At 35.6% G+C, this 27,381-nt stretch overlaps 1 protein-coding gene across 1 annotated transcript in view; it reads left to right on the top strand.

The window, feature by feature from the left end:
* SVIL (supervillin) overlaps positions 1 to 27,381 on the top strand; it is a 115,304-nt gene that overhangs the window by 49,369 nt on the left and 38,554 nt on the right. The window contains 13 exon segments of the mRNA XM_026710066.2: positions 205 to 865; positions 4,621 to 4,704; positions 6,724 to 7,499; positions 7,502 to 7,598; positions 8,022 to 8,192; positions 8,834 to 8,868; positions 12,063 to 12,124; positions 12,292 to 12,431; positions 13,089 to 13,184; positions 15,086 to 15,335; positions 17,277 to 17,832; positions 20,130 to 20,319; positions 23,639 to 23,771. Coding sequence (XP_026565851.2) covers positions 205 to 865; positions 4,621 to 4,704; positions 6,724 to 7,499; positions 7,502 to 7,598; positions 8,022 to 8,192; positions 8,834 to 8,868; positions 12,063 to 12,124; positions 12,292 to 12,431; positions 13,089 to 13,184; positions 15,086 to 15,335; positions 17,277 to 17,832; positions 20,130 to 20,319; positions 23,639 to 23,771 — 3,251 coding nt within the window.

The raw sequence follows: 27,381 nt of genomic DNA, 5'->3' as shown, positions 1-27,381 counted from the left end.
TTCACAGATGTGTTGGGACTAAAATTCCTAGAATCTCAGCCAGCAAGGTCAGGTATTTACTAGTTTGAAGAAAGCTGCCCTGCCTGTGTTTTCAACTGTAGCTGTGGTAAATAGAAATACTTTAAATTCAAATCATTACTTAAATTCTTTAAAGTCCAGCATAAGCTTCATGCTGATACACCTGATTCTTTTGTATTATTATAGGAAGATCAAATGAAAAGGAATTTTCAGATTCTCTATTAGAAAACCAGCCTAGATCCAGGCATCAAGTAGAATCCATAGCAGGAAAAACAAAAACCCCTTCTTATAGTCCTTTAGTCATGGATCTCCAAGGACTTGAGTCCAAAGCGGAGAGGATAGCTAGGTACAAGGCAGAAAGACGTCGACAACTGGCTGAAAAATATGGAGTCTCCATAGATTCTGAGATGGATTCAGAATATTTATCCAAATACACAAGGACAAAGAAAGACCAAGATGTGTCTGAGAAGAAAGTATTGAAAAGCGGGAAAAAAGAGGATGAAGGCAAAGATCACAGTTCTCCATATTCATTGAGGTTTGAGAATAAGGAGGTGAGGAATACTGCTTCTGAGTCAAAAGAGTTTCCTGGCCATGACGACAAAGAGAATTCTTCGGAAAGAGAAAATCTCCATTTAAATGAAGGCAGCGAACCAACAGCCCCGGAACCTGGCTTGATCAAATGCAAAACACCCTCTGTACCAGAGAGTTCCACAGGTTTCTCACTTCTGGCCCATGACTCTTCTGTAAATGAAGTGCCAAGTTTACCAAAGCAACCTCAGAGTGTTTCTCTTTCCCCAACAAAGCCAGGAACATCACTAAGTCCTTCTCTGAATGACTCCAAATTAGGGTAAGTCTGCTATTTATGTCATTGTTCACTGAACAGCTTTGATTTATATGATCTTATCGAAAGTCTTTAGCTCAAAATTTGACTCTACAATTAAAATGATTATAATAAAGGAAGAGAAGAAGAGAGAGGCAAAGGGTTGCTCATATTTTTAGAAATGCATCTATTGTGCACCCAGATTTAATATTAGCGGTAAAAATAATATTTAGAAATAAGTGATATTTTGACCCTATTCCAGGGAATTAAAATAATTGAATAGTGCTCAGATTTATTAATAATAATATAGGGGGGAAAAGAAAGAGGAGTGATTCTAAAATGAGTTTTGAAAAAGAAATTGAAACAATGATATGGATAAAATCTTACGATTGAAAAGCTCCCTGAATAGAGCATTAATAGAGAATGCTTGAAAATCCACTGAAGAAGCAGAAAAATATGAATGCATACTTGTTTATACTTCTATTAAGAGGGTGAAAAAAACCATAAATAATAACAGGCCCAACTTTGGATTATGCAATGAGAGTTCTATAAAGACCATCTCCTGTTTTTTAAAGCCTTGTTGAGAATGGAAAGAATTTGAAAAATAAATCAGATTAACACTTCAAAACATGATAACAGCAGTGAATAGGGACATTTCCTGGAAGTTATTGTTTAAGGATATCTGAAGGGTCAATTTTTCCTCACTGTGTCTTATATTATACATGGAAAACATGTTTCATTCATTATCAACCATTTGCAAAAGTGTACTTAAGTGTTTTGTTTTGAGGAGTAAATCTAAGAGAGTAAATCTATCCTTGAACCCTATTCCAGGGAATTAAAATAATTGAATAGTGCTCAGATTTATTAAAGCAACTTATAGTAGAACTAGTGGGTGAAGATACAGGTTGTCCTTGACTTAACTGAGCCCTGAATTATGGTTGTAAGTCATTCCATTTGTTAAGCAAGTCATAATGTGATTGTGCCTGATTTTAAGCATTTTTTGCAATGGTCACTAAGCAAATGCCACATGTATTAAGCAAATCCATTGTCTGCAATGGCTGTGTTGTTTTTTTTACCAGAAACTAGAAGTAAACACCAGGTCCATGCTACGGGATATTGCAAACAGCCATAAATGCAAGCTGATTGACAAGCACTCAAAATGCTGTTGTAGGGTAGCTATTGGAATGTTAAATCTAGTTCATTAAACGCCCTTTTTGGGAGTCCAATGAAGTTTCAAACTGTTGCTAAGCAACCACTCATAAGTCACTTTTACTGCCTGTATAATTATGGCCATATCAAACATTCAGGACATATGAAGTTCTGTATCAATGATGACATTTCATAATATAAAGCAACAGACAAAATCAAGGTCAGGCAAAAGGGTTTCCAGGTGATAAGCCAAGACTTAAGAGTTAGGAAGCAAAGGGCACAAGATTGGTTCAGATAAACAATTGGTCCAGTCTCACACGGCTGTCAGATCAGGAAAGAGATTTATGCTAAATAGGCAGTGGTGTATTAACCATTAAACCGACTAAGCAGTGCTTAGGGCATCAGGCCCAAAGGGGCACGCCAAAATAGAGAAAAGTTTCAACGCTACATCAGTGAAAGAAACAACTTTTGGAATACGCTTTGGAGTTTATTACGATCTTTGAACGTTGATTGAATACGTTGTTTCCTATATAAAACTATCAGCTGGGGAAGCACTACTGTAATAACATTCTCTTCTCCATATAAGTGGTTTGGATTCACATTATCTTTTTATTACTTTATGATTACCTAATATAAATTCTGAAGAGTACAGAACAACTTTATTTAAACAACTTTATCATCACTTTTATTATGCTTTCAAAGATAAAGCAAAAGTGCTAGTTCTTAAAACTGACAATTATTTTAGACATGCTTCTTCCATTCCATTTATTAAAAATTCTAAAGCAATTAGTTACTAAGAAAATAAAACTCTAGCCATAGATTTTGATCAAAAAGATGACAGTTACTGCCCTTTTCTTTTTTTTCCAAACATTTTAATTAAATTATTAAATATTATAAAATACAAAATATAAAAGTAAATAGAGGAACATTAAGGAAGGAAAGAGAAGTGAGGAAGAGTAGGAGAAAGAAGAGAAAAAGAAGCATTGACTTCCAACTCTCTCTTTTGCATTAAAATACTACTCTGATTAAAGAAAAAAAACTACTTTTGTTTCCACACGGAAACCACTTCTGAATTTTGTGCTTGATGTGGAAAAGAATGTAACTTTGACTTTGGGTTTTATAGATTAGATTGATAGATCTTTATAGAAATGACTTGTTCTTATTATTATGGAAAAACAAAAAGTTGTGGCTTGATGCTAATGCCTTATTTTACTGCAACAGTTACTGCCTTTTTCAGCGATGCCCTCCATGAATTCACTTCTGTTTTATAAAATTGCCCATAGTCTTGGTAGTATTTTGTATTAGATCTAAAGAAATAATTCCTAATGCAATTTTCCACATTTCTTTGCTCTGTGATTCATTTCTTCAGTGTAAAGTATTTCTATAGCAGTGTTCCCCAACGTGGTCCTTTCTATATACTTGACTACAAGTCTCATAATTCCCAGGGCTAAATACCTAGGAATACATCAAATATATCTGGAGTATACCACATTTGGAAACAATTGAATCAAATTTACTGATTCCACAAAGAAGATCTGGGCTAAGACACCACACTGGGAATCATGGACTCTGTTCCTCTTTTTTTGTTATCACTTCAGTCTCTTGTTTCAGGATTAGCATTTTGCCAGTAATTTGAAAAAGTGTAGCTTCCAGATGGCTTCAAAAGTTAATAAAACCTAGTAAGACTGTACAGTGTCTGGATTTGAAGAAGAAAAGATAATTTGATGTCTGCATTGGTATGGATATTGCATTTTTAACATTTCCTAAAAAACATATATGATATAAAGTAGTGCTGATACGTAATATGTGACACACCCCAAATTTCATTTTCACTTTTGTATCCTGATCAGTGCACAAGTATTACTTACTTTTACCAATATCAGACAAGAAAAAAGTAGTTGCTATGAGAAACCGACCTAAAACAGCTATAAGTCGTATTAATAAAGAATTTAAGTTTGTAAATTATTAAAAGATATAGTTTTGTTTCAGTGTCAAGCCCTTTTTTTTACACATCACTGCTTGCTTTCAAGCAAGGAATGACAAATGGGGTAATCTTATGCATATCTACTTAAAATAAATCCCATAAATAAAATGTTTTTTGTTTACATGTATATATTTACTTATTATAATTTAGGTATGTGGGAAAGTGAAGAATATTCTTCCATTAACTCTTTTTCAAGTCCAGGATATTTAAAAGCTTTGAAAAATTATGCTTCTTAAATAAAATATATATTAAAAAATAAATATTTTGTTTCTAATAAAAAATTTAGTCTAATAATATAAGAGATTATAAGGAAAACCTTAAGTTTTAAATTAATTTATGTCTTGATATTTAGAATTCCATTCCCCTTTTAAGTCAGTGTATCATTTGTTAATTTATTATTAACTATTAACTTATTTCTTTAATATTTCTTATTCAGATTAAATAATATTTCTTATTTAGATTCAATATTTAGACAAATATTTATTTCTGCACCCTATATTATGGGCTTGTTTCAGTAGAAGTAACTCTTGTAGATGGATCTCTAGTTATATCCACATACAAGACATGTTTAATTAGGGTCAATAGAGGAGTTGAGTGTACAGTGTTTTGAATAGTATCTGAACATTTTCTGAAGTTCTGTTTTCTGTAGTAGTACAGGGAAAACAAAATCCGATTGGTTTCTTCAGAAAGATTCAGATGGGGACACAACTTCACTTATCAACTGGCCCTCCAGGTATTTTACCATGTAGCTGTGTGGTATAAATAATAACTGGACTGTAATCTTTCCCTCTGTTTCTTTCACCCATAATCATTTTAATAAATGTCATTAATATGTATTGATGGCATGGAATCATAAATCACTGTTTCTAGTTAATGGACCATTTTGGTGCACAATGTTCCCCTAGGAAATCCTGGTCACTCACAATTAATTAATAACTTGTTGATAGAAATTGCTCCATGGCTATAGATATAGTGGAACTGGCTAAATTTAAGCTTTCTTTTCACAGTTTTATGTCATTAACTTACTTGGTTGGCTTGCATTGAGTAACAGCAGAATAACAGCCTGTGAAATGTTGCAAGTACAAAATGCAGAAATGTTTCCCATACTGCGTTGTTTCCCATAATATTTAATTCAGTAACTTTTCTTTAGAATCATGAAAATCTTCATGCTTACATATAGATGAGTTATGCTCACTGAAGGAGCCTTCATTGACTAACAAATGCTAGTATGTGGCTAGCTTTAATAAATGTTTGACAATTTCACTAAATATGTCACTAAAAATGTCAGTGATTCTTAATCACAATTATTGATATATTACTTTCAGAATCATGAGCTACATTTTTAAATAGCACAAGATTTAAGAGAGCCAGTTTGGTATAGTGGTTAAGACAGGAGTTGGTGAGTTCTTGTCCTAGTGAGGTAGAAAGCCAGCTGGGTCTCCTTGGACTAGTCATTTTCAGCTCTAGAAGAAAAGAAATAGCAAATGAGTTCAAAATCTTCCCAAAAAACTGCAGAGAATTGTCCAGGTAATGTCCAGGGTCAAAGCTAACTTGCAGGCACCCCCCTCCCCAAGGACACAAAATTGGGAATAGGATAATGACAACTGAACTGGCATGTCCCAGGCATCTGGGTTGCAATTTTGATAATAGAATGTTTGAATACATATCCAGTATAATATACAGTGTTCAGCACCTTATTTTTTTCTGTTTGATCATTAACTATTTTTCAGAACATGTCTTTTACAAATAATTTATGTATGTTGAAAATATAATAGTTCTATGTGCAAACCAAAATGTAAGGTTCTCTTTTCTTTCTGTTCAGAAACTTGTATTGTTTATATTTGAAACTATTAGCCCTCATTAGACATATGTTGTCCATAATTTTATAATCATTCTTATCAGGAAATCGATTAAGCTCCAATTTGGTGTTAAATTGCCTGCCAACACCTCTGTATGTTTACCAAGTTCCTTTCCCAGCAGATTCTACTTGTTTTATATTCTTTTAGTTAAAAATAATAAATATATGGGAAGTTGACAAGTATGTTTCCAACAATACTTCAAAACATTGATTTGATGGCTAAGTTTCCCAAGACATTATGTGTCAGAAATGGTGGTTGACAGCTTCATTAGAAAGTGTTCATACTTGCTAAAAAAAAAAAGAGGCAGTAAAATGAAATGGGAAAGGGAAATTCTAGGAGGTTTCAAAACTTTATAGGAAACATTTTTATCAGCTTTCTTCCTAGTAAAAAAGTGTTCTGTGTTTGGATACATTTTCCACAGCAGCCATTTTATAAAAGTGCATATGACAACATGTCAAAAATCCAAGTATTTCCACGATTCTGCAAACATTAGAAAGAGGCATGTTTAACACATTTGGGAATAAATGGTCTAGTTATTATTTGGGAGGTGGACTATTCATTTAAGTCTATTTGGCCATATTGAGCTGTATATCCACCCTAGCAAATTAACATTGTAGACCATAAAGGTTCAAAACACTTTGCTTAGTGCATGAAAATAAGAATAGATGGAGAAGTAGCTATACTGAAATCAGTGACCAGAATCATGATATGAGTGGGGTGAAATTGACAACAGCTAGTTCATGGAAAGATTCTCTGCGAATTCCTGTTTTAACAATATCTAATACTTTAATGTTGCTGTCTCTTCCCAAAGTTGGTGCATGTTTTTTTTTCTCTCTTTCTCTTTTTCTTAGTTACAGCTGAGCCACTTTTTAATCCATTTTTCTTTCTTAAAGAGTAAAAGTTAGAGAGAAACTGGTGAAAGAGGACAGTTCTCGTGGAAGCCTTGAACTTCTCACAGACACTCTGTCTCAAAGAAAAATTCTCCCAGTACCCGTTTTTGTTGTGCCTCTTCAGTCAGAAACATCTGCTTTCCATAGAGTTGCCAGTAAGCCATTTGATTTAGCCTGCCAACCAGCACAAGGCTATGTTCAGCCTGCTGGAATTGCTCATACAGCTCAAGTGGTGGGACCTGAAGAACCAAAAAGGAATCCTACTAGCAGGATTCCCATACAGGCCAATACCAGCTTCATAACTAGATTCCCACCAGATGCTATGATGGACAGTGAGAAATGTCACGTGATTCAGAATTATGGATCGTCCAAGCTTGATTATTCTGGATTGGAGGCTGAGAAGGAAAGACAAACGGTTCAAGCTTCAGAGATGCACAGGCAAATGAAGAGTAGAGAGGCCTGCTGTGGAGAAGGTGGATTTAAGAAAGATTCAATTGTGAAACTAAAGCCTTTGAAAGTTGAGAAGGATCTAAAGAGCTTTAAGGAGTGGATGCCCGAACTTAAAATGAAGGTTCATGAGAATGTTGAGAAAACTGAAAAGGTTATGTACCTGCGAAGTGCTAGAGGGATTGCTCAGGCCCAGGAAGAGATTACTGTGAAACCTAAGTTCCTTATACGGTCCCTATCTGATCACACTGGATCTCCTAAACTAGAAGTTTTCAAAAGTAAAGAACATGTTACAAAGAACACCATGCAGTTTCAAAGCACTGAAGGAAAGATCTTAATGGTGAGATTACTGTGGTTGATACAAAAGTTTCTGTGGCCCAACTCCGTAATGCCTTTTTGGAAACTGCTAATGCCAAGAAGAAACCTGAACTGTAGGTGACATTTTCTGGTTATTATTGTTATTACTACTGCTACTATTTAACTGATGTGAACACTTGCACGTCCTTGGCATAAAAGGCACTCAAAACTCAACATCAGTTGCATTCTGCAGCACTTCAAATACCCGGTGCAATTTCCATCTAGTATGTTTGACACGATGTTGGCCTCCATCTTCTTCATACATGCTTCTGCTTGCTTAGTGCAAGTTCTGATGTTGGGTGGCTGGAATGGAATGACTTTGTGCTTTTTTCTGTGCATGGTTTTTCTGGAAGCATGCAGAGTGAGTAATAATGGACTGATTTGATGGGATGCTTACATTTGACCTTCATCTTTCTCTTTTCTCATTCTTCTTCTCTCCCTGTTCATTCTAATTCTTTGTGTTATTCCCTCTTTCCACTTTCTGCCATGTTAAAAAGCGAGTCTCAGGGTGAGATGCAAACATCAGGTACTGATTTGTTGGGCAGTGCTCAAAGCGAAAAAAGGTCACGAAAGCCAAGGCGGTATTTTTCTCCTGAGGAAAATAGAAAGACTTCTGAAAGATTTAGGACTCAACCCATAACTTCAGCAGAGCGAAAGGAAACAGATCGGTAGGCATTTGTAAAGCTGAGAACACTGAATAATATCCATATATTGCACTTTATATTAGTAAAATAAACTAGACTCTTCAAGGTCTTCTAGGATTTCTTTGTTTGTTTTTAAATAAAAATTAAATATTATTCAGCCAGACTAATAATGCAGTTGGAGGTGGCTGATTTGGAGGGAGTGTTTTTATTATACATTGATACATATGCACCCACGCATATACATAACTACATTCTATTCCATACAGGAAACAAACTGTCTTTAAATTTTCAGTATGTATTCTAAAGTAAAAAATAGTAGCTTATCCCTGCAATAGATTCAATTTATCTATAATGTTTTAAGCAATTTTTTTTTAAAAAAATCTGAAATCAGTGCTAGATGTAATCATTGGGTTAAGTGTTTTAAGGTGTTTTATTTTTATTATTTATGTAATGAATTACCTGATTTCATTCTCCTTCATGCAACTTACACCTGGCTGGAATTGCTTGCGATCCTGCTTTCAGGTTATTTGCAAACAAAAGATTATTGCAAACTGAAACACTATCTTATTTGTGGTTTCTCCTGTCCTCCTTGACTTAGTTTATCGTTTTCCTTTGTAAAAAGAAAGACCATTGATTTATCCTTTTCCTTTGTGAAATTTCCATAGGTCTACTTTCAATCCAGAAATGCCATCTCCTGAAGGTAAGATATTTTTTTTGACCCATACTTTTTTCTTGACGCTTTTTATTTTACTTTATTTTTGCTTATTACATTTTATCCCAGTATAATCTGGCATCTTTTGATTATATATAAAAACATATTAACATCCATGATAAGTTAAAAATGAAAAGACCAAAATGCATCAGAAAATAAATCTGACTAAAGCAATATAACAACAATAAAATGAAAGTTCATTAACTGAATTAAAAGCTCTTTGTAACATCCTGTTACAAAGCCATCATAAAAGGTCCAGTCTGTTTTTGTTTGGAAGGCTATTCCAAAGCAGTTAAAAATGCACCTCTTTCATCCCTTTTCACTTCCTGGAAGTGGGGAATTACGGAGTTTTAGCCTGGATTATCTATCAAATATTCCAATGTAAATTGAAATAGATGATCTACAGGCACCAATTCAGCACCAGCATTTTAAATTATATCTGAAAACCAATGAGTAGTTAACTGAGGATCCTTAGCATAAGATATCACAAGCTTCAGAAAGCCACCATATTCTGAATAATATTTAAAAGAAGGCCTCTGTAGAATGCATAGATAGTAATTAAGGTATGAATTAATTTATCCAGGTCCTCCAGCACCAGGGAACTACAGATGGCACACCAGCCAAAGTGAATCAAAGTCCCTCTAGCCATTCTGTTGAGAAGCCACAGTTCCAGAGGCAACGCTTGCCTGGCCAAAGATAATACTGACACCAGTACCCCCACCTTATTAAAACCTCTATTCTGCTGTTGAAGAAGTGAAGGAAAGAATTTGCAGGATGAGGTTGATGTATCCAACACAGAGAAGTCATCCAACAGTTTGGATTGTGCTAGCATTGTTATGTTGATCTATCCAACTTTATCTTAATCACCCCAACAATAGAAAGATGCTATCCATGTCTTCTCCAGGTGGCTGGAGACTATAGCAGTCTGGGCATAAAAGAACTAGCTGTTCTCATTTCTATCTTTCTTGAGTTCATCTTCTGGTAAACTTCAGGTGGTGAACAATTTGGAGTGTAAGAGAACTAGCTATTCTCATTTCTGTCTTTCTTGAGTTCATCTTCAGCCAGTTCTCTTACATCCAGACTGTCATACCCTTCAGCTATCCTGAAGTGATGAGATGGAATAGAATAATCTGAATATTAGAATAAAGGAATACGAACATGAACATGAACATGAACATGAATAGAATAGAATAGAATAGAATAGAATAGAATAGAATAGAATAGAATAGAATAGAATTAATCCAACCCCCTCCTCAGGCAGGAAACCCTAAACCATTTCAGTCAAAAAATAAAGATAAAGTTGGATAGACTAATATAATAATAATAATCACACTCCAAACTGTATTAGATATATTAACCACATCCTGTAAATTGTTTCCTTCAGTAGCAGAATGGACGTTGTAACTGTTATATATGTCTTTTGTGTATGTATGCCTATTTGTTTGTGGGGGAGGCCTATTCATATCTTTCTTTCTCCCTGCTTTTGTCTGTCTTTCATCCTGTTTGTTTCCAGTTCACTGTTTTAACGTTCACTGATATTTAATAAATAAACATCAGGCTATATTTTTTGGCGAGGTGGACTGAGTGGAATGTTTTCCTAACCTCATCTGAATATATAGATTGACTGGCAGGTTGCTGGATAGAAATTAATCTGAACATTACATGAACATCCTCTTGCCTTCATAGGGATGTTAAAGAATGGGAAGGGGGATTCAACCCTCCAGTATTACATAAGATGTAATGAAACAATAAGGATAATTTATTCAACATCTTGAGGGCAGCTAGTGATATTCTGGTAAAATAAGTAAAAGGTAAAGATTTCCCCTATCCAGTCATGTCCGATTTTAGTAGGCGATGCTCATCTCCGTTTCTTAGCTGAGGGAACCAGCGTTGTCCGAAGACATTTCAGTGGTCATGTGGCAAGCATGACTACGCTGAGGTACACAGAACCCTATTACCTTATCACCAAAATGGTACCAATTTATTTATTTGCATTTGCATGCTTTCAAACTTCTAGATTGACGGGCTGGGGAAACAACAGGAGCTCATCCCTTCAGACGGTGCTTGAGTATCAAACCTGCCAACCTTCCGGTTGACAAGCCCAGAGTAAATGTACATTTTCAAAAAACATCTGTTCTGAAAGGAAAAAGAAAGAAGACAGGCTAATTGTCAGAGAGGGACATTTTGACCTTAAAGGACTATGTAGGAGACAGTGCTTTTATGCTATAGTCATTAAGAAATGCATTCTTCTTTTAACTTTCAAGAGCCAGTCAGACAGGCTAAATCTTGTTTCTTTGTTGATGTGATAAGACAATTTTTAGAACTAAAATAAAGGATATCATTAGAGAGGTCGGGACTAGTGAATAAATCAAACAGCAACTGTAAAGGTCACATCTGGTCTCAACTTGTGCAAATCTGTTGCAAATGAGGACTGTTCTAGATGCTATCAATTTTTTGGAATTAATAACAAAAGGTAACATGAAAACATCCTGACTGCTGCAGTTTCAAATGCTTTGCCTCTGGGGACATCTGGTAATAAACTTCATAAAATTTAAAGATCTGTTGGAAGATAAAGGTATAGGGGAGAAAAAAACTGCGTTGAAGCATTATCTGTTTATCAGCCCCCACAGTGTCTTTCTTCTGAATCAGCTGGAGTAGACTTTAGGATGGTGATATAAGCAGAGGTTATGGTTATGCTTAAGTGTTCATGCCCTCTGTGCCAGCCCTACAAGATAAACCCAGGTGAAGACACTGATTCTCCATAGGAAGATTAGAACTCTATTGAAATAGGTTATAGTAAAAGAATATTACAAGTCTGTCCATGTTTTCCCTTTTGTAATCTGAGAATTTAGGAGAGACAAGTTTTTTTCAGTATTTTTCCACCTGCCTGAACTTAACACAGATGGTCCTAACAGTTTCCAGGTGCCTTTTTCTCGGTCATCTCCATGACTCCATACATTCTGTAGAATACTATGGGTTTTCAACTGGTATCAGTGCTATTCATTCATCAAGGAACCAAATGGATCAATGGATTTCTTGTTATTGCTGGTTATTACTGTAGCAATTCTTTGTCATAGACTGATGATCACTGAAGGGGCTTACCTACTGAAACTCGGGTATGTGCTGTGGGGGATTAATTTAGATAGTCTGCCCTAGAGCCTAATGCATCATTTTTTCTGTAGATGAAGAGAAATTAGATGAAAGAGCTAAGCTGAGCGTTGCTGCTAAAAGATTGCTTTTCAGAGTAAGTATCTTATTTTTCTCAGAAGATGTAAATTTCTCACTATTTCAGTTTAAAGAGACAGCTGTGTGGATGTAAACTCTCACAATGCACTGGAGATTTCTTCTTCATAAATGTATTGGTCCAAGACCCAAGACCACTTTTTAAGCTAATAATATATATCATTCCAGGAAATGGAAAAATCATTTGATGATAAAAGTGTTCCAAAACCACGTTCAAAAAATTATGCTGTGGAGAGAAGATTAAGACGGATGCAAGATAGGTCACGCACGCAACCTGTTACACCTGAAGAAATGGTCATTGCTGCCACGTAAGTACTAGAAATATGTTAGTTAAAATATTTGCTTGGCTTCTTAATTAGAGAGTTTTACTTCCACTCATGAAGTATTTATAGCTAGGTAATTATGAAGGGGTTCTTGCAGAGGGGAAATAATTTTTGGAAAATTATGGTAGCTTAAGGGGAACAACTATCATTTTTTGGAGTCAGTCAGTGATTTATATCAGGACAATGTATACGTATAATTAATAAATCACAGATGATAATAGAATATACTTGATATTACTTAGCGTTACAAATGAAATGAAATCAAATATATCACCTTCCTTGAAAAACTCTGCCAGTAAAATTTTATAATCCACCAGAAGAGCAGAAGCCTTCTATAAACACGTGTACCATTCTAATAATGAATTCATATTCTAAATGTATAAAATCCTGTGGCTTTCCTTCAAATCTCTGTGCTCTTGTATACAATATGAAAATCAGTTAAACTTTTTGGAAAATATTTCTTTTAACAGAGAACTTGGCCTTGGAACTGCAGTTTTATAAAATATTTATTGAACTTTATTCAACTCTGGAAAAGCTACTGTATGTGGTCTTGCATTGTGAAAACTATATGCTCTCCTTAATGCTGTCTTTTCTCTTTCCTTGTGAATTTTTCTTCCTCTTGGCTTTTTTTTTTTTTTAAAGTGAACCTACCCCTGCCTCATGTACTGTGAATACCCACACTGTAGTGGCAAGAATACCTAATCCCACTATAGTTAAGAGCACTATACAACCTACCAGGTACTGAGAGACGCAACTTGCATGTTACAGGGAATGCAAGCTTCATTGCTAGCAAATGCATCTGTAAAAGCAAGTGTACTGGATGATTTGAAGATCTTTAAAGAAGGGTTGTCTTTCTTATAAAAACCTTTCTTTGTCTACTGCAAAAGCAATCAAACATATTTTGCTTGTTGCACGCTTGATTCAAGAGCTTTTAGATTAGGCACAGTATCTGGTTTATTTCTTTTTTGTGGGGGGGAGGATCCCATTCTCAAATATAAAAGGGGGCAAAATGCATGGAGAAAGTCAGATACAGTCATGGGACCTTCACTTTCCTTTCTGTCTCCAGTCCCTTAACAGTTAGAAAGATTAATGGAAAGATGAACAACTGCGCCATCTATAGGTGTAAGCATAAATTCCTCCTGTTTGGGTTGTCCTTCAGCTGCTTAATAATGGTAAAAAAAACTTGAGGACAGAATTAAAAAATTAAAATATGGTGAGAAGAAACAATTCCTAATTTTCTTAAAGTCTAGTGATTTTATTGGGATTTCTGTTTCTGTTCACTAGAGCTGGCTTTGCCAGATGGTAATTTTTAAATTGCAAAGATGGATTGATAGTTTATCAAATATCTTTTTAACCACAATATAGACCCTCGTGGCTCATCCTTCCATCACTCTTCACTGTTTCCCAATGTCTCTGTATATTTATTAGGAGAATGTGTTTGAACTTAATAGGTCAAGAGAAAATGGGTAATGGAATTAGTGAATCCAAAACAGGAGATTAGTGAGATTGAACATTTAGAAGACAATATAGTTCTTAATTTACCCCACCAGCCATATAAAGTTATGTATGATAAATAAAGTATTCTTGAAGACTGCTCAACTTTTGTATTTAATCAAGAGTAAAATTCAGTATTATAAAAAGATGCAATTATACTGATCTCACAAGCTTACCCTGGTTCAAGTCATAAGCATTATGCATTCAATTAATGCCCACTGCTACTGCGTTAGCTTTCCCTGAAGTGTAAGAAATCTTGCCAGAATTTCCTGAGTCATTCTCTCTGTCTCTGTCTCGATCTTACATATGTGTGCATGCACACACACAAAACACATACATATATATCTCAGACCAACATAGAGAATTTGAAATAATTGCCATGTGACAGTGTTGCTGCCAAGGTTGCCTGTTTTGCATGTAGAAACTGATGCATGTAGTGCTCACTATAGACCTTATGAAACATCTGGCTCAGTCCTTCCTGCTCCTCCCATGAATTGAGCATGCTGCACAAAGATTAATGTTTTCCCCACTTCCTTTTGTGGGTAATACAAGCTTGAAAGACTGCATAAGAAGTGGTGATAGAATAGATATTGTTTTAGCATAGTCACTATTTTTCTTAAATTGTAGGCAGTGAGTGGAAAGGCTAGATAAGATGAAGGATATCCCTCACCCTAAGAATGGATTCCTGCAAAGCAAAAGTATAACATGGTTCAAGAGTTTGGTATTCTTTTATGCATGTTACTATGAAAACAGCACAAATGGCTCGCTATGTTCACAACAAATAAGGTTAATCAAAACAAGAGTTTTAAAAGAAAAAAATGTTGAATTTAATAGCTGAGAGTTTCAGAAGAGCCTTTCATCAAGATTATATACCCTCTGTCTTGTGATATTTAGCTACACAGTATAAACTGGTATGGCATAGATAGGATTGCTGTGACTCCTTTTGGGTTTTAAACACTGCCCTTAACTAAATGTGGAATATAGGATTAAGAAAATTTAATGCAGATCCAGCTGCACCAAACCAAGTTGCCAACACTTTTCTCCTGACTCTTCCTAGACCTTGTTTGAAGCTTTCCTATTTTTTTTTTAATGTCTCGTGTGCTATTAAAGCTGCTAGGTATGTTAATTCTGAGGTTTCCTTTAAGGTTGCAAGCATCTGCCCACCAAAAAACATCAGCCAGAGAAGAAATAAAGAAAGCCAAAGATGCTGCTGAGCAAGATCAGTCTGGAGAACCAGATTCTTCTACCCTGAGTTTGGCTGAAAAGATGGCCTTATTCAATAAATTGTCTCAGCCGATAACAAAGGAAGTTTTTGTAAAGAAGAGGGATCTTAGACAAAGGAGATCGAAAGCTCGTTATCAGACTCAACCTGTCACTCATGGAGAAGTTGAGCAGGTACAAATGCAAATGTTTTCTTCAGCCATGTCATGTTTATTCAATAGAAATTGTCCACATGGAATTTAATGTCCTGTTTCATCAAACTTCCTTGCATAAAAATGTGGTCTAGCACTTCATCTGATAGCAGCACCACTGATGTTAATCAAGCTGTGCGATTAGTGTTTCGGCATATAGTGATAACCTCTTATCACTAGGCAAACTTTAAACACCCAAACACATTTTTCTAATGCAAGATAGCGGTCAGTACAAAATCATTTTTAATTTTGCAAACTGGTCAAGACAGTACAATATTGATGCTGCATGATTGTTAACAAGACAGTTATATCGCTACCTATTAGCTGACATTTTTAAATGCAAAGGCTGCCCCACATAAATTCTGTAAGTTCTTGAAATACCTGAAACTGTTAATATCTGTCTTACTCGGGAAAATGGGCAGCTGATATATTGTCCTAAGCAGATCTCAAGTTCTCCTAGTCACAATTCTAGCCCTGAACTCCCAAAGCTACATGCTTGCTTTTTAATTCTAAACATGTTTACTAGGTAAAAAATAAATCCCTCTTGGTTTAGGTACAAGTACACCACAAATTCTTTCCATATTGGAAATTTAATTTCAGAGGCCCAGCTGCTACTTGGAACCAACTTGCCTATAAATAGGGTAAACAGTAACTGTGTTCATCTTCAAAGCTTAGATGATTTGATTTATAAACAAGTTGTTTTCTGCTAATGTTCTTACACCCAATAATTGGACACAATTTTTATTAGGATCAGTGACCAGTGCATATTCAAGAATTGTGTGTATCTTATTTTCATCTGTATATGACCAATATTGTTAAACTAGCTTTTAGGGTTGAAAAAATGGTACAAATGGGAAATATCTTTCAATGTTAAGGTTTTTTTCCCCCAGTGACCCATAATGGCATAGGTGTGTTGGGCTAATGTGGATACAATCATGTTCTGCAGCAAATAATATTTTTAAAAATCTGTACATTCTATAAATTTTATTTAAAACTGGTAGCACTGATAGGTATACTGTAGTTGAATTGTAAAATTAAAATATAAAGGCTAATGCTTCCGGATCCTATACATAAATACTTAGAAATACAGTGCAAAGTATTTTTTTTTTCAAATTAAACTATTATATGTTTATCTTACTGTTCCTCCAATTTACATACAAGATTAAATCCAATTCTTTTTTCCCATGCTTATTTCCTGCAACTTTTATAAGATAGATTGTATGAAGAGAATGAGTTCATATATTGTGCTAAAGCAAAATGTGATTTTTTGTGTGTGTATGTAGCATTGTGCTATACAGTTCTTCATTAATTCAGCTGAACAGAATTAAGTAAATGATGACTTAGTGTGATAGATGAACTTAGTTGGAAAACTTCATCTGAAAGTCACCAGCAAGTTTTCTGCTGAATAAGGGTTTGAATCTGAGGCCCAGTTTGATTTCTAATCCTCAGCTGGAGAATTTGTGGCCTTCCAGATGAATGCTAGACTTCAGATGTCCTAATCAGAGATTGGGACAATAGAGGTTCTAATCCAACATCAGGAAAAAAACAAGATTTCTCACTTCTGTTTCTAATTTTCTACATTATCCGTCATCCTTTATAATTGTAGGTTTATTAAGAGGTTAAGAAAAGTAGGTTTGTAAATAAATATATTTCTCTGTTGACGAAAAGAGAAGCATTGAAAATTTTGAATTGCAATTGTTTCTAGAAGCACCATTTTAAAAATATGGAATTATGGCTAAAGAAGAACAGAAAACACAATTGTTTTCTTCTATCTTATTTTCACTAGAGTCCTCATGCTTCTGTATGATTGTGCTGCCAACTCAACATCTGAAAGGTTATAATAATGAATAGCTAGCATAATTGCTGGTTATTACACAGTTTTTCTTGTAGACAACCAGTTTTAAGACTCTGTCTCATTCCATAGGTACAAAGTGAGAGCGAGAAGTTCACTCCTCTCTCTCCAACTACTATAACATCTGTGTCAACCATGGTATCTGCGTTATCACCATTATTTAGTAAAGATCTCCATGTGAAGGCAACAGAAGATCCAACGGTCAGTAATCGTGATTTCAAATACCACCCTTCAGTGGAAAGCATGGATTTGTCATTAAGAAACACCCTAAAAACAGAATTGTGGCAGCCTTCCTTAGAAATAAGAGAGAACAATCAACAGTTAAGAAGCCACGAAGAAGCAGAGTCCAAGGAATTTGCAAAATGGGAAATGAATGGCGTAAGAAAGTTTTCTTTTGAGGAAGAGCCCTCGCATCCCCTTCCTGATAAAACAGTGGACTACAACAAAGAGATGAAATATACATTCCCAAGAAAAAGCAGCATGGAATTGCTTAGCGCACAGCCTCTTTGTCAGCGTACTGAAGAAAAGGTCATTGACATCCTGCCAGAGAAACAAGGAGTCAAAGGGCAGTCCTTTGAGGAGTTGATGGAGTGTGAAGGAATTGCCGTGGACTCAGCACTGCGAAGAGGTAAATGGTTCACTTCCAGCTCTTCATTTGTCTAAATAAATCTTAATCTCGTTATATGAATTTTAATCAGCATTTAGCTCCCAGTGAAGGTGTGTGCATGTTTGTATATGTGTAAGTGAAGATGAAATTATGGAAACTGGATTGAAGCAACATGCCTTGTAAGCTACAATCTAAAAATACCCTTCCTTCTCTTTATAAATTCTTACATTTAAAATGTGAATTTTAAAAAGCTGCCTGATTAACTGGAACATATTTTTGAGTTAGTTGCCTGATTAATCAATTAAATATTGCTGTCCATTAAATTCAGTATGTGATTATAAACTATTAGTAGTTATTCCCAGGAAATCTATTTGATTATCAAATGTAGCAGTTATATATATTTTTCCTCTTTAATAAAATCAATGATGATATTTTCATACCAATCTTCCATAACTTTTCCAGGAAAAAAAAATATCACAATATAGCATGCATTGTTCTCCCCAGAGGGAGAACAAACCAAATTTCTAAACCTTATGTTCAAAATTTTATTTATTTACTTATCAAATTTATTAGCCACCCATCTTAACATAGGGTAACATAAAGATAAATTATCTTAAAGAGGTCTATTTTTCTTTATTCATCTTTTTTTTTCCTAATGCAAATTTGCTGAAATACATTTACAGTTTTCTGATTTAAAAACCAATTGAAAATCCTTTCTGCATAAAGTAATGTCTTTATTCAGTGAATACATTATTTGTAAACTATGGTTTATGCTTTAATTTATTGTGTACATCAAGCCCTTGAGATTTAATAAAAGTATGGTTAAGTAAATCATGGCTTGGCATAATATATGAACCAAATAAGTATTTGAATATTTGTACAAGATATTAAAACACACTTCTTACTATAAGAATAAGGACTATCATGCAGTTGATACTGATTGATATTTAGTTCTAAATATTTCCCTTTATAAAAACAATAATTAGACTTTGTTTAAGATATGAAAGCCTTTCACACTGCAATTATTTTAATCCCTTAAAATAAAACAATCTCAACAATAACATATAGTGTTAGAACAATTTTTAAAAAACAAACTAGACAATATTTCTTTCTGACCAGTTGGGAAAAGTTGAAAAGTCAGCTTTCACCTATAGTGCTTTTAATTTTACAAGGAACAAAGAAATCTAGTACTCTTTTCACAGTTCCCTTTTTTTTTTTTGATATAGGAGGAAAAGTGCCAATTTGTTCATCAGGGAAAACCTACTAGATATTTTGCGATCACCTTATGAAGAACCCAACTTTTCATAAATTATCTTTGTATAGGGGCATCTTTTATATATTTAAACCAGAGGTGATATGATTTAGTGACTTTGAATTGGCAGTCTTACAGATCGAAATTCTGCTTAAGTTTATCTTCTATACTATGATGAGCAGAAGTTCTAAGCAAGGAACACAAATAGCCCATGGTCTTTGTATTTATCATCCAAAATCTAACCAAGGCTAAAGTCAACCCAGATAAATTTAGTGCTGCCACCTGCTGCGAAATATTTGTTATTACTAATCCAGACAAATTGGAAGGTTCCTACGAATATTAAGAAAAACAATGAAAATAAATAGTGCTTGAATATCATAAAAGGTTATCAGAATCACTATCCCACAGTGAATTGGACATTTCAGATTAAATTTATTGAAAAAGTAGAAGTGTTGTATTACTATTGCTTAGCACTTCAGACAATTGAAAAAAAGTTATTATTTTAGATTATTATTTTTATTAAATAATAATAAAAGTTATTATTTTAGATTATGCCACATCTATTATTTTTATAAACTCAAGGTGGTAAACATATCTAATACTCCTTCTTCCTTATATTTTCCACACAGCAACCCTGATAGGGCGGCCCAGATTTACCCAGCCAGGTTTTATGCCTATGATGGGACTATAACTCTCAGTATCCCAGTTTCTAGGCTAGCATTTGTGGCTTGTAGCATGTGGAAGTGTAAAAATCATACGCCACATCCAAAGCGGCTTTTCCAAGTCACACTAAGATTGAAAACCTGTCTGGAAAGTTGAAAAACCACATCCAGACACTATACAGCTCTCTGTAATCCCCGGGAAGTCAATCTTGGAAGATTTTTTTAAATCACATTTTAAAAGCTGCATTAATCTATTAACTGTGAGGACAAACATTAATTTTTAGTTATGAATTACTATATAAAGGCATATTAAAAAGTAGAAGTCATTTATCGATTTTAATTGATGCAAAATATGCAGGAGGTTCTTGCAATTGAAGCACTAATGATGAATTTCTCCCCTTCAGAGATTGATGAACCATCTTCAGAGTTTAGAGCAGCTGCAACAGAAAGTGTTTCTCAATCAGCAGCAGTGCTGTCCTGTAGGCAACAGGAAACCTTTGAGCTGTTAGGAAAAGAAGGCTTTAGTGACAGTAAAGCTGAAATAACAGAGGACATCCTTGATGCATCCAGCAAAACTATGTCCATTAAAGAAAGGTAAATAGACTCTTCTGAGTGTATGATTGTCCTCTTATTTATAGGAGGAGTCTAGTAATGATACAGAAGACCATTCCTTGTGGACAATCTTCATCTATATAGTGTGGTACCTTGGTACTTGCCGTTAATTGGTTCCAGGAGGCATGACGAGTACTAAAAACGGCGAGTACCAAACAAACCATGTGACTTAGCACGTGACCCTTAGTAGCAAGTCACGAGGCAGCTGAGACTTAGTAGTTCTAGCTTGCACATTAAGTACCAAACGAATGACGAGCACTAGGTGACAAAATTTTCACACTGAAATGCGTCAAGTACTAAATTTGATGAGTTTTAAAGTAGACGAGTACCAAGGTACCTCTGCATATTTTAAGCCACCTTTTTGACTGCTAAAAATAGAATAACATGACACTCAATCCTATTGGATAGTTAATTTATTAAAGTAAGGCATCCTTGCAAACATGAGAACGCAGAGTCTGAAATGTGGTTTTCATCAGACGGTTGAATAAGTGGTTAACTTTAAGGAGAGCAAACCAAGCAATTGCTTATTACAGTTATCCTGTTGCCAAAATATAGCTGTGGATGCAGCATTTAGCATTTTGTGAGTCTCCCACTCTTCTTTTTTAAACAAAGAGCTGCTTTTTTATGGCATGAAAGTATGTTGTCGGTATCAAACTGAAAAAAATGTTATGCTTTGCTTGATCCATATGTTGAAGCAGAATGAATTATAGCAATTGAACAAATGAACAGGTTACAATACACTATTCCACATCTGTGCAAAATCTAAGTTATCTTGGCATGGTTTCCTTTTAAGCATACATTATATATAATTCCCAATACAGCTATTGGCCACACATCTTTTTTTCCATGGCAGGATTACAATGTACAAACTATAGCTTTACCGTTTTTGTAACTTTCAAAATTATGTCAAGATGTCAAGATTTTCACATAGTAAGAAATTTGGCTTGGTATAATTCATGGCCTATATTTTCTTCTTGCTTTTAAGCAAGGAACTAGCATTTGCAGGCTGCATGAAGAACTGGGACTACAGGTAGTTCTCAACAACCATTTGTTTAGTGACTTTTCAAAGTTGCAATAACACTATAAAAAGTGACTTGGGATCATTTTCCACACTTACAAACATTGTAGCTTCCCCATCATCACATGATTAAAATTCAGATGCGTGGAAACTTGATATTTACGATGGTTGCAGTGCCCCGCACGGTCATGTGATTACCTTTAGCAACCTTCTGACAAGCAAAGTCAAGGGGGAAGCCAGGTTTACTTAACAACTGGGTTACTAACTTATACATTGAAGTGATTCACTTAACAACTGGGACAAGAAAGATCATAAAACAGAGCAAAACTCACTTAAAACTGTCTCACTTACCAATAGAAACATTGTGGTCAAAAGACAAGGACTATGTTTAGTCACCCCCAGTGTACAGTTTGCCACGTTCATAAATTTCATGGGGAAATATTACGTTGTCATCTCAGAAATGTCCCTAAAAGTCCAGTGTATTCATGTGTTAAATAATATTTTCTATGGAAGAAAGTTGTGGTCATAATTTCTGTTGGAGGGATTGGAAAAACAATGCCCTGGTGAGGTGATAGAGAATATTGATTTTCAGTCTATTGCAGTTTGGCTTCTTATAAGTACATTATATCCCTCAAAGAGAGGAAAATCAACTTCTCTTGAACAAAAAGTGGGTATTTATCCTAACTTATATATTTGAACACGATAGAATGCTTAATTCCACGTAACGTAACACTCAGTTTTGGAATGGAAAAGTAAGGATAAATTATATTCCAATCGTGGCACGCACCCATATTTATACCAAAACACAAGTGCACATGTAGGTTTAGTTGCCATATAATAGAGGTGTCAGATTAAATTCAAGTGATTTGCTAATTGGGTGCTGGAATAGATAATACAGCTATGTATATTTTTGTCTCCATTCTAAATTATCTTTTTTATCTTCTTGTTTATTGATAAATTACTCATTAGTCTTGCATCATCTACAATCGGAATATGTGATTTTCTTAAGGGTCAAAGCCAGTTTGCTTATAATCATATTGTACTTCTTATAATGGCAGATAATAATTTATATTGTTTACTGGTCTTTTAACATTCCTTTTTGTATAATGACAATTCACTTAAGGTTTCCTTTTTTGTAAGGATAAAACGGAAAGTACAGATAAGGAACATGAAATGAAAGAAGAGTAATAATCCATTTGTAACAGAAAAATATGCTTGAATTCATTCATCTGTCCTGAGGCTTAGTTTGATGAGGGAAGATGAGTAAGGAGCTTTAAAAAAAAAGAAGTAGCAGGCTTTCATTTGAAAAAAAGAGGAAAAAAACTCAAGTGGAAACTAATCTGAGACAGTGTCCTCTGTTGTGGTTCTCCATTGTCAATCTTCCTTTAATAAACATTGCCTTTCTAGGCAATCACCTTAGGTTGTATGAGACACAGCACCAGTACCCCCACCTGTACACAGAATTCAGATTTTGGAATGGGATGTGATCAAGATTGAGATGCCACTTCTAAATGAGGAGTGGATATCTTCATTTAGAATAGAACATCTTATGTTTGGCGTCTGATGCTCCCATTTCACCACCAAGCACAATTGGTTCATGTGGCATATCATCCTTTCTGCTAAAAGAGAATAAGGAAAACTGCCAAACTTTTAAAAACTAGGACTTAATAACAAGATGGTAACTATTCTTCAAAAGGCTTATTTTCAGACCTCACTATTTGGTAGTGCTTGTCTGAATTTGCTTCAAGTTGTCACTGTGTCCTTTTTGAACTGCATGCAAGTAGAGTCTGATCAGGGCAGTAGATCTCAACACTGTATTTATTAATACACACCACAACAGCAGTGTTCTTGTCTTGTCTTTCTAAGTTTTAATTGTCAGCCTGAGTTTCATTGGGTCCTGCCCAAAATAATTCTAAGATGAAGAAGAATGCCATTTCAGTATTAAAATAATGAACACAACACTTCATAGATTTTTCAAAAGAAGAATTTAAGATCATTTGTTACTGGATTTTTGTTTGTATATGATGTTTAAATGATCCAGGATTCCTTGTATCAATTTCAGGTTACTTTTAGTTGAGGTTTGTATCATGGGTTAGCTCCTAAATCTTTCTTCAGTACATATACACTAAAATATAAAGTATGGTTATGTCAAAGAGTAAAATTTCAGAAAGTCAGAATTTGCTTTGTCTCCATTATTGAATGGAATTCTTAGTGGAATTCAGTTACTTCACACAATTTGTATTTATAGATCCAACTAAGTCCGTATATTTTTCTTTTCTTCAGGCTGGCACTTCTAAAGAAGAGAGGTGAAGAAGACTGGAAAACCAGATTGAATAAAAAAACGGAGCATGGACGAGCATTAGGTGCTGAACTAAATCCTCAACTACAGGAGAAGGAGCAACTATTTACAAAGAAGGTACAGTTCCCTATATTAAAACATAACAATCCTCTTTAAAATTTCCTTTTTTACTTCTAAGTTTCCATAATAGGAAAGAAGTTCTGAAAAGACAAAAAGTTCCATATATTATAGAATTATTAATCACTCATAATATTTAGGTTGGCCACGTCATAAATCTAAGTTTTTTATGGTTTCCATTGTGTAACCTCATTGGTTTGCCAAAAACAGTAATTTTTATACAATATTTTGTGTGACAGTCTGTCAGAAACAATCTATATAAACATATTCTTCAATAAATCATGTATTTTTACAATAAATCCTATACTTTTAAAGCTCAGTATTTTTATAATTCTTGAAGTATTGCTAAAGCATTATTTGTCTGGTTTTATAAGAAGATCAGATATAATCTAGAACTGTTCATATATTAGGATTTCATCTCTCCCCAAGATTCAAAACATCTGAAAATATATTTTGTATCCCATCCTGAATTTGGTTTTATGTAGGTTCTCAGCAATTCCCAACATAGTATATTCCACTGGTGTGCCCACCTTCAATCTTGCCTGTGTGTTCCTGTCACTCATCCACTGCCAACATCTTGTCATGGCATAGCCACTAACCTACCTACCTATTTGTATTCTCCTTGCATTCACTTCTCAACTGGTTCTGCAGCTAACATAACTAACAGTTTGGGATATCTGACTGGCTCTGCCAGTTGGCTTTTTTTTTTTTTTTGTCCTCCCTCCCACTTCAGACTACCCTGTTTTATTCTGTAATTCAAAACTTGTATTTTGGCACCAACCTTCTGAAATCCCTGCACTGTAGTTTATGGACAGAACGTTTTGGACATTCTGATGAATAGTAGTTAAGTGAGTAATTCAGCATATCCTACCTGGTTGTGCTGTGTATCTGAGAAAGAAATTTTAAGGTCACAGGAGACACTAGGACATATGTCAACATATGAGTTATAGATGATGGATGGATGGATAGAGATATAGGTGTAGATATAGATATATGTTGGTTCATTGTGGGAAGACAGTCATGTAATGGTAGCTAAAAATCAGGATTTGCTAGTATGCTGATTAATACAAATAGGACATTTAACATGATTTCTTAAAATGTTATGCTTAAATCTTTCTCTTTTAACAGTGGGATAAATGGTTAAAGCAGCTCAGTGTAAAATTTTTGTGCCATTCAGAAGATTCTCTCAGCCTGCTTGTTTCCTCAAAGCTGTCAAGGCAAAACATGGGTGGGGGCAGTGTTGAAACTTGCAAGTGGATTATTGTTCTTTTGACATAGCTCTTGCCTCATCGGCTTTCTCAACTCTTGGGTGTAAGCAAGTCATTAGTCGTCAGCCGTTGTTGCAACCCAGTCATGTAGGGAAATGAAAACAATATCTTGGGATCAATTGAAAACAGCAAGTGGAAACAAAATGGTGGAGGGATTAAGTAGAGGCTGAGGAGGTTCATTGTAGATAGTTCTTCAGTTATGATGGCAATTGGGACAGAAATTTCTTTTGCTAAGTAGTGCAGTCATGAATTGTTGAATGGCTGTGGGCTGCAAGAAGCCCTGAGGTGCAGTGCAGCACAAAGTCACAACCAGTGCAGGAAACCCCAACAGATAAGCCTTAATCCCCCTGCACTTTGAGGTCTTGCCACCCTGCAGTCCGCCATCTCAACTGACTTCCGTTGTCTTCTTGGTCCAACTAGTCCTGACAAGTGGGAGGCTAAGCAGTTCAAAAGTCAGGTGCTGGCCATGTGAGACCTTCTTCTCCAGATCTTGCAAGGAAGCCACCATGCACAAATTGTGGAAAAAAGTTCTGCCAGCAGCTTCCTGGTGAAGGGTCAGACCAGGCATGCTTTGGCAGCTGCTCCATGGTGACAGCCAGGGGTGGGATGCTACAGGTTCTGCCCAGTTCTATAGAGCCAGTAGCTCTGAAGAGCAGCAGACACCGAACCATGTTTGCTGCTGTTTGGCCCACCTGCCCACCCAGGCTCTTACCTGTCCTTTATTTCCCGCTTTTTCAACCTCAGCTGCTTGCACGGCACAGCTGAGGTTGAAAAAGCAGGGGGAAAGAGGCTTTTCGAACGCTCTGCACCTGCGCACAGCACTTTTCAGCTGTCCGGGCGGCACAGCCTAAAGTTATTTTACACATGCGCACACAAAACATAATAAATGAACAGGTAGTAACACTGTTTGAATCCCACCGCTGGTGACAGCAATGATCACTTAGCTTCAGCACAAGTGCTTTCTTTCCTTTCTGTTGCTGCCACATCAAGGCATCTCATTGCAAATGTCTTATTTCAGCCCCATGGCTTTCCCTTAGAATGAGATGTGTTTTAATGGTCTAGAAGCAGAGGTGGTATTCAGCAGGTTCTGACCAGTTCTGGAGAATCGATAGTGGAAATTTTGAGTAGTTTGGAATACCACTTCTGACTGCCCCCCCCGCCCCCCATCTATTCTCTGCCTGCCGAGTCCCGGCTGATCGGCTGACTCTTCTTTTGTTGTCCTGCACAGGAGAACAGAGCTGGAAAGCAGGTTAGTGGGGTGGGGAGGGAATGGGGATTTTGCAGTATCCTTCCCTTGTCATGCCCACCAAACAATGCCATGCCTACCAAGCCACGCTCACAGAACCGGTAGTAAAAAAAGTTTGAATCCCACCACTGTCTAGAAGCCTTCTTTATTTAAAAACGTAGAAAAAAAATGCACATAATTTCTTCATAGATGTGTATTGTGCAAACAGCATTCTGCATAACTTTCCTGCTCAGAAGAATTCAACAGCGGATTTTTAAAAGCTTCACCAATCAGCTTCTGTGCAATTAAACAAGTACAGAAGAGTTTTTTTAAAAAGGGATTGAACTGAGGTGGTTGCTAGCTTTTTAAAATGATTTTCTGGTGGAATTTTGATAAGATTGTTCTTATGAGATAATTTATTACAGTTCAAGTGGCAAGACTGAATTATGTCTTTTGCATTCTTATTGGCTGGCTTCTGGTGGGAAACACCTATTTGCTCACGGAGGTTAGAGGATTTTCATTGGATTACTGGACCAATATGAGTCAACATAATCTCATGGATAGCTTCAAAATCGTGTACACTGGAATGGAATTGGGGTGACATAGAAGTGCCCATAAACATCAGCCAGAATTTTGAAACAAAAACACATTTACTTACAATTCACATGAATTGATTTGCTTGAATAGATGTAAATTTAGATTTCCAAATTTGAGATTGCTTAGGCTTTAAAAAGCAAAACTTTAAATTTGCTCTGAAACTACAGCTACTGCAGTTCTTCAGTAGAGATGTATTTCGTGAGTAGCCCGGTATTTCATTGAGTAAACTGATTTCTGCATGTTACATAGTTTAAATCTCAGTTTACAACAAGTTTATTCCTGTCTTGGAATAAACAGCTTTATTTCTGTTAACACCGAAGCTGGCAATAGGCAGTCCAGGCCCTAAAACAGGGGTTTGTAATCTTAAATAGTCAAAGAGCCATTTGGACCTGTTTGCCACAGAAAACAAAAAACTGGGAGCCACAAAACCTGGGCGGGCACCTCTATGTCATCAACTCGACGTCACTCACTCCCACCCAAATCACATGATTCTCCTCCCCCCCCCCTCAGGTTTTGTGGC

This window comes from Pseudonaja textilis, chromosome Z (genome assembly GCF_049901715.1).
Source record: "Pseudonaja textilis isolate UNSWEBS1 chromosome Z, rPseTex1.2, whole genome shotgun sequence".
NCBI lineage: Eukaryota > Metazoa > Chordata > Lepidosauria > Squamata > Elapidae > Pseudonaja > Pseudonaja textilis.
Note: the sequence above shows the minus strand (reverse complement) of the source record. Positions and strands in the feature narration are given on the sequence as shown.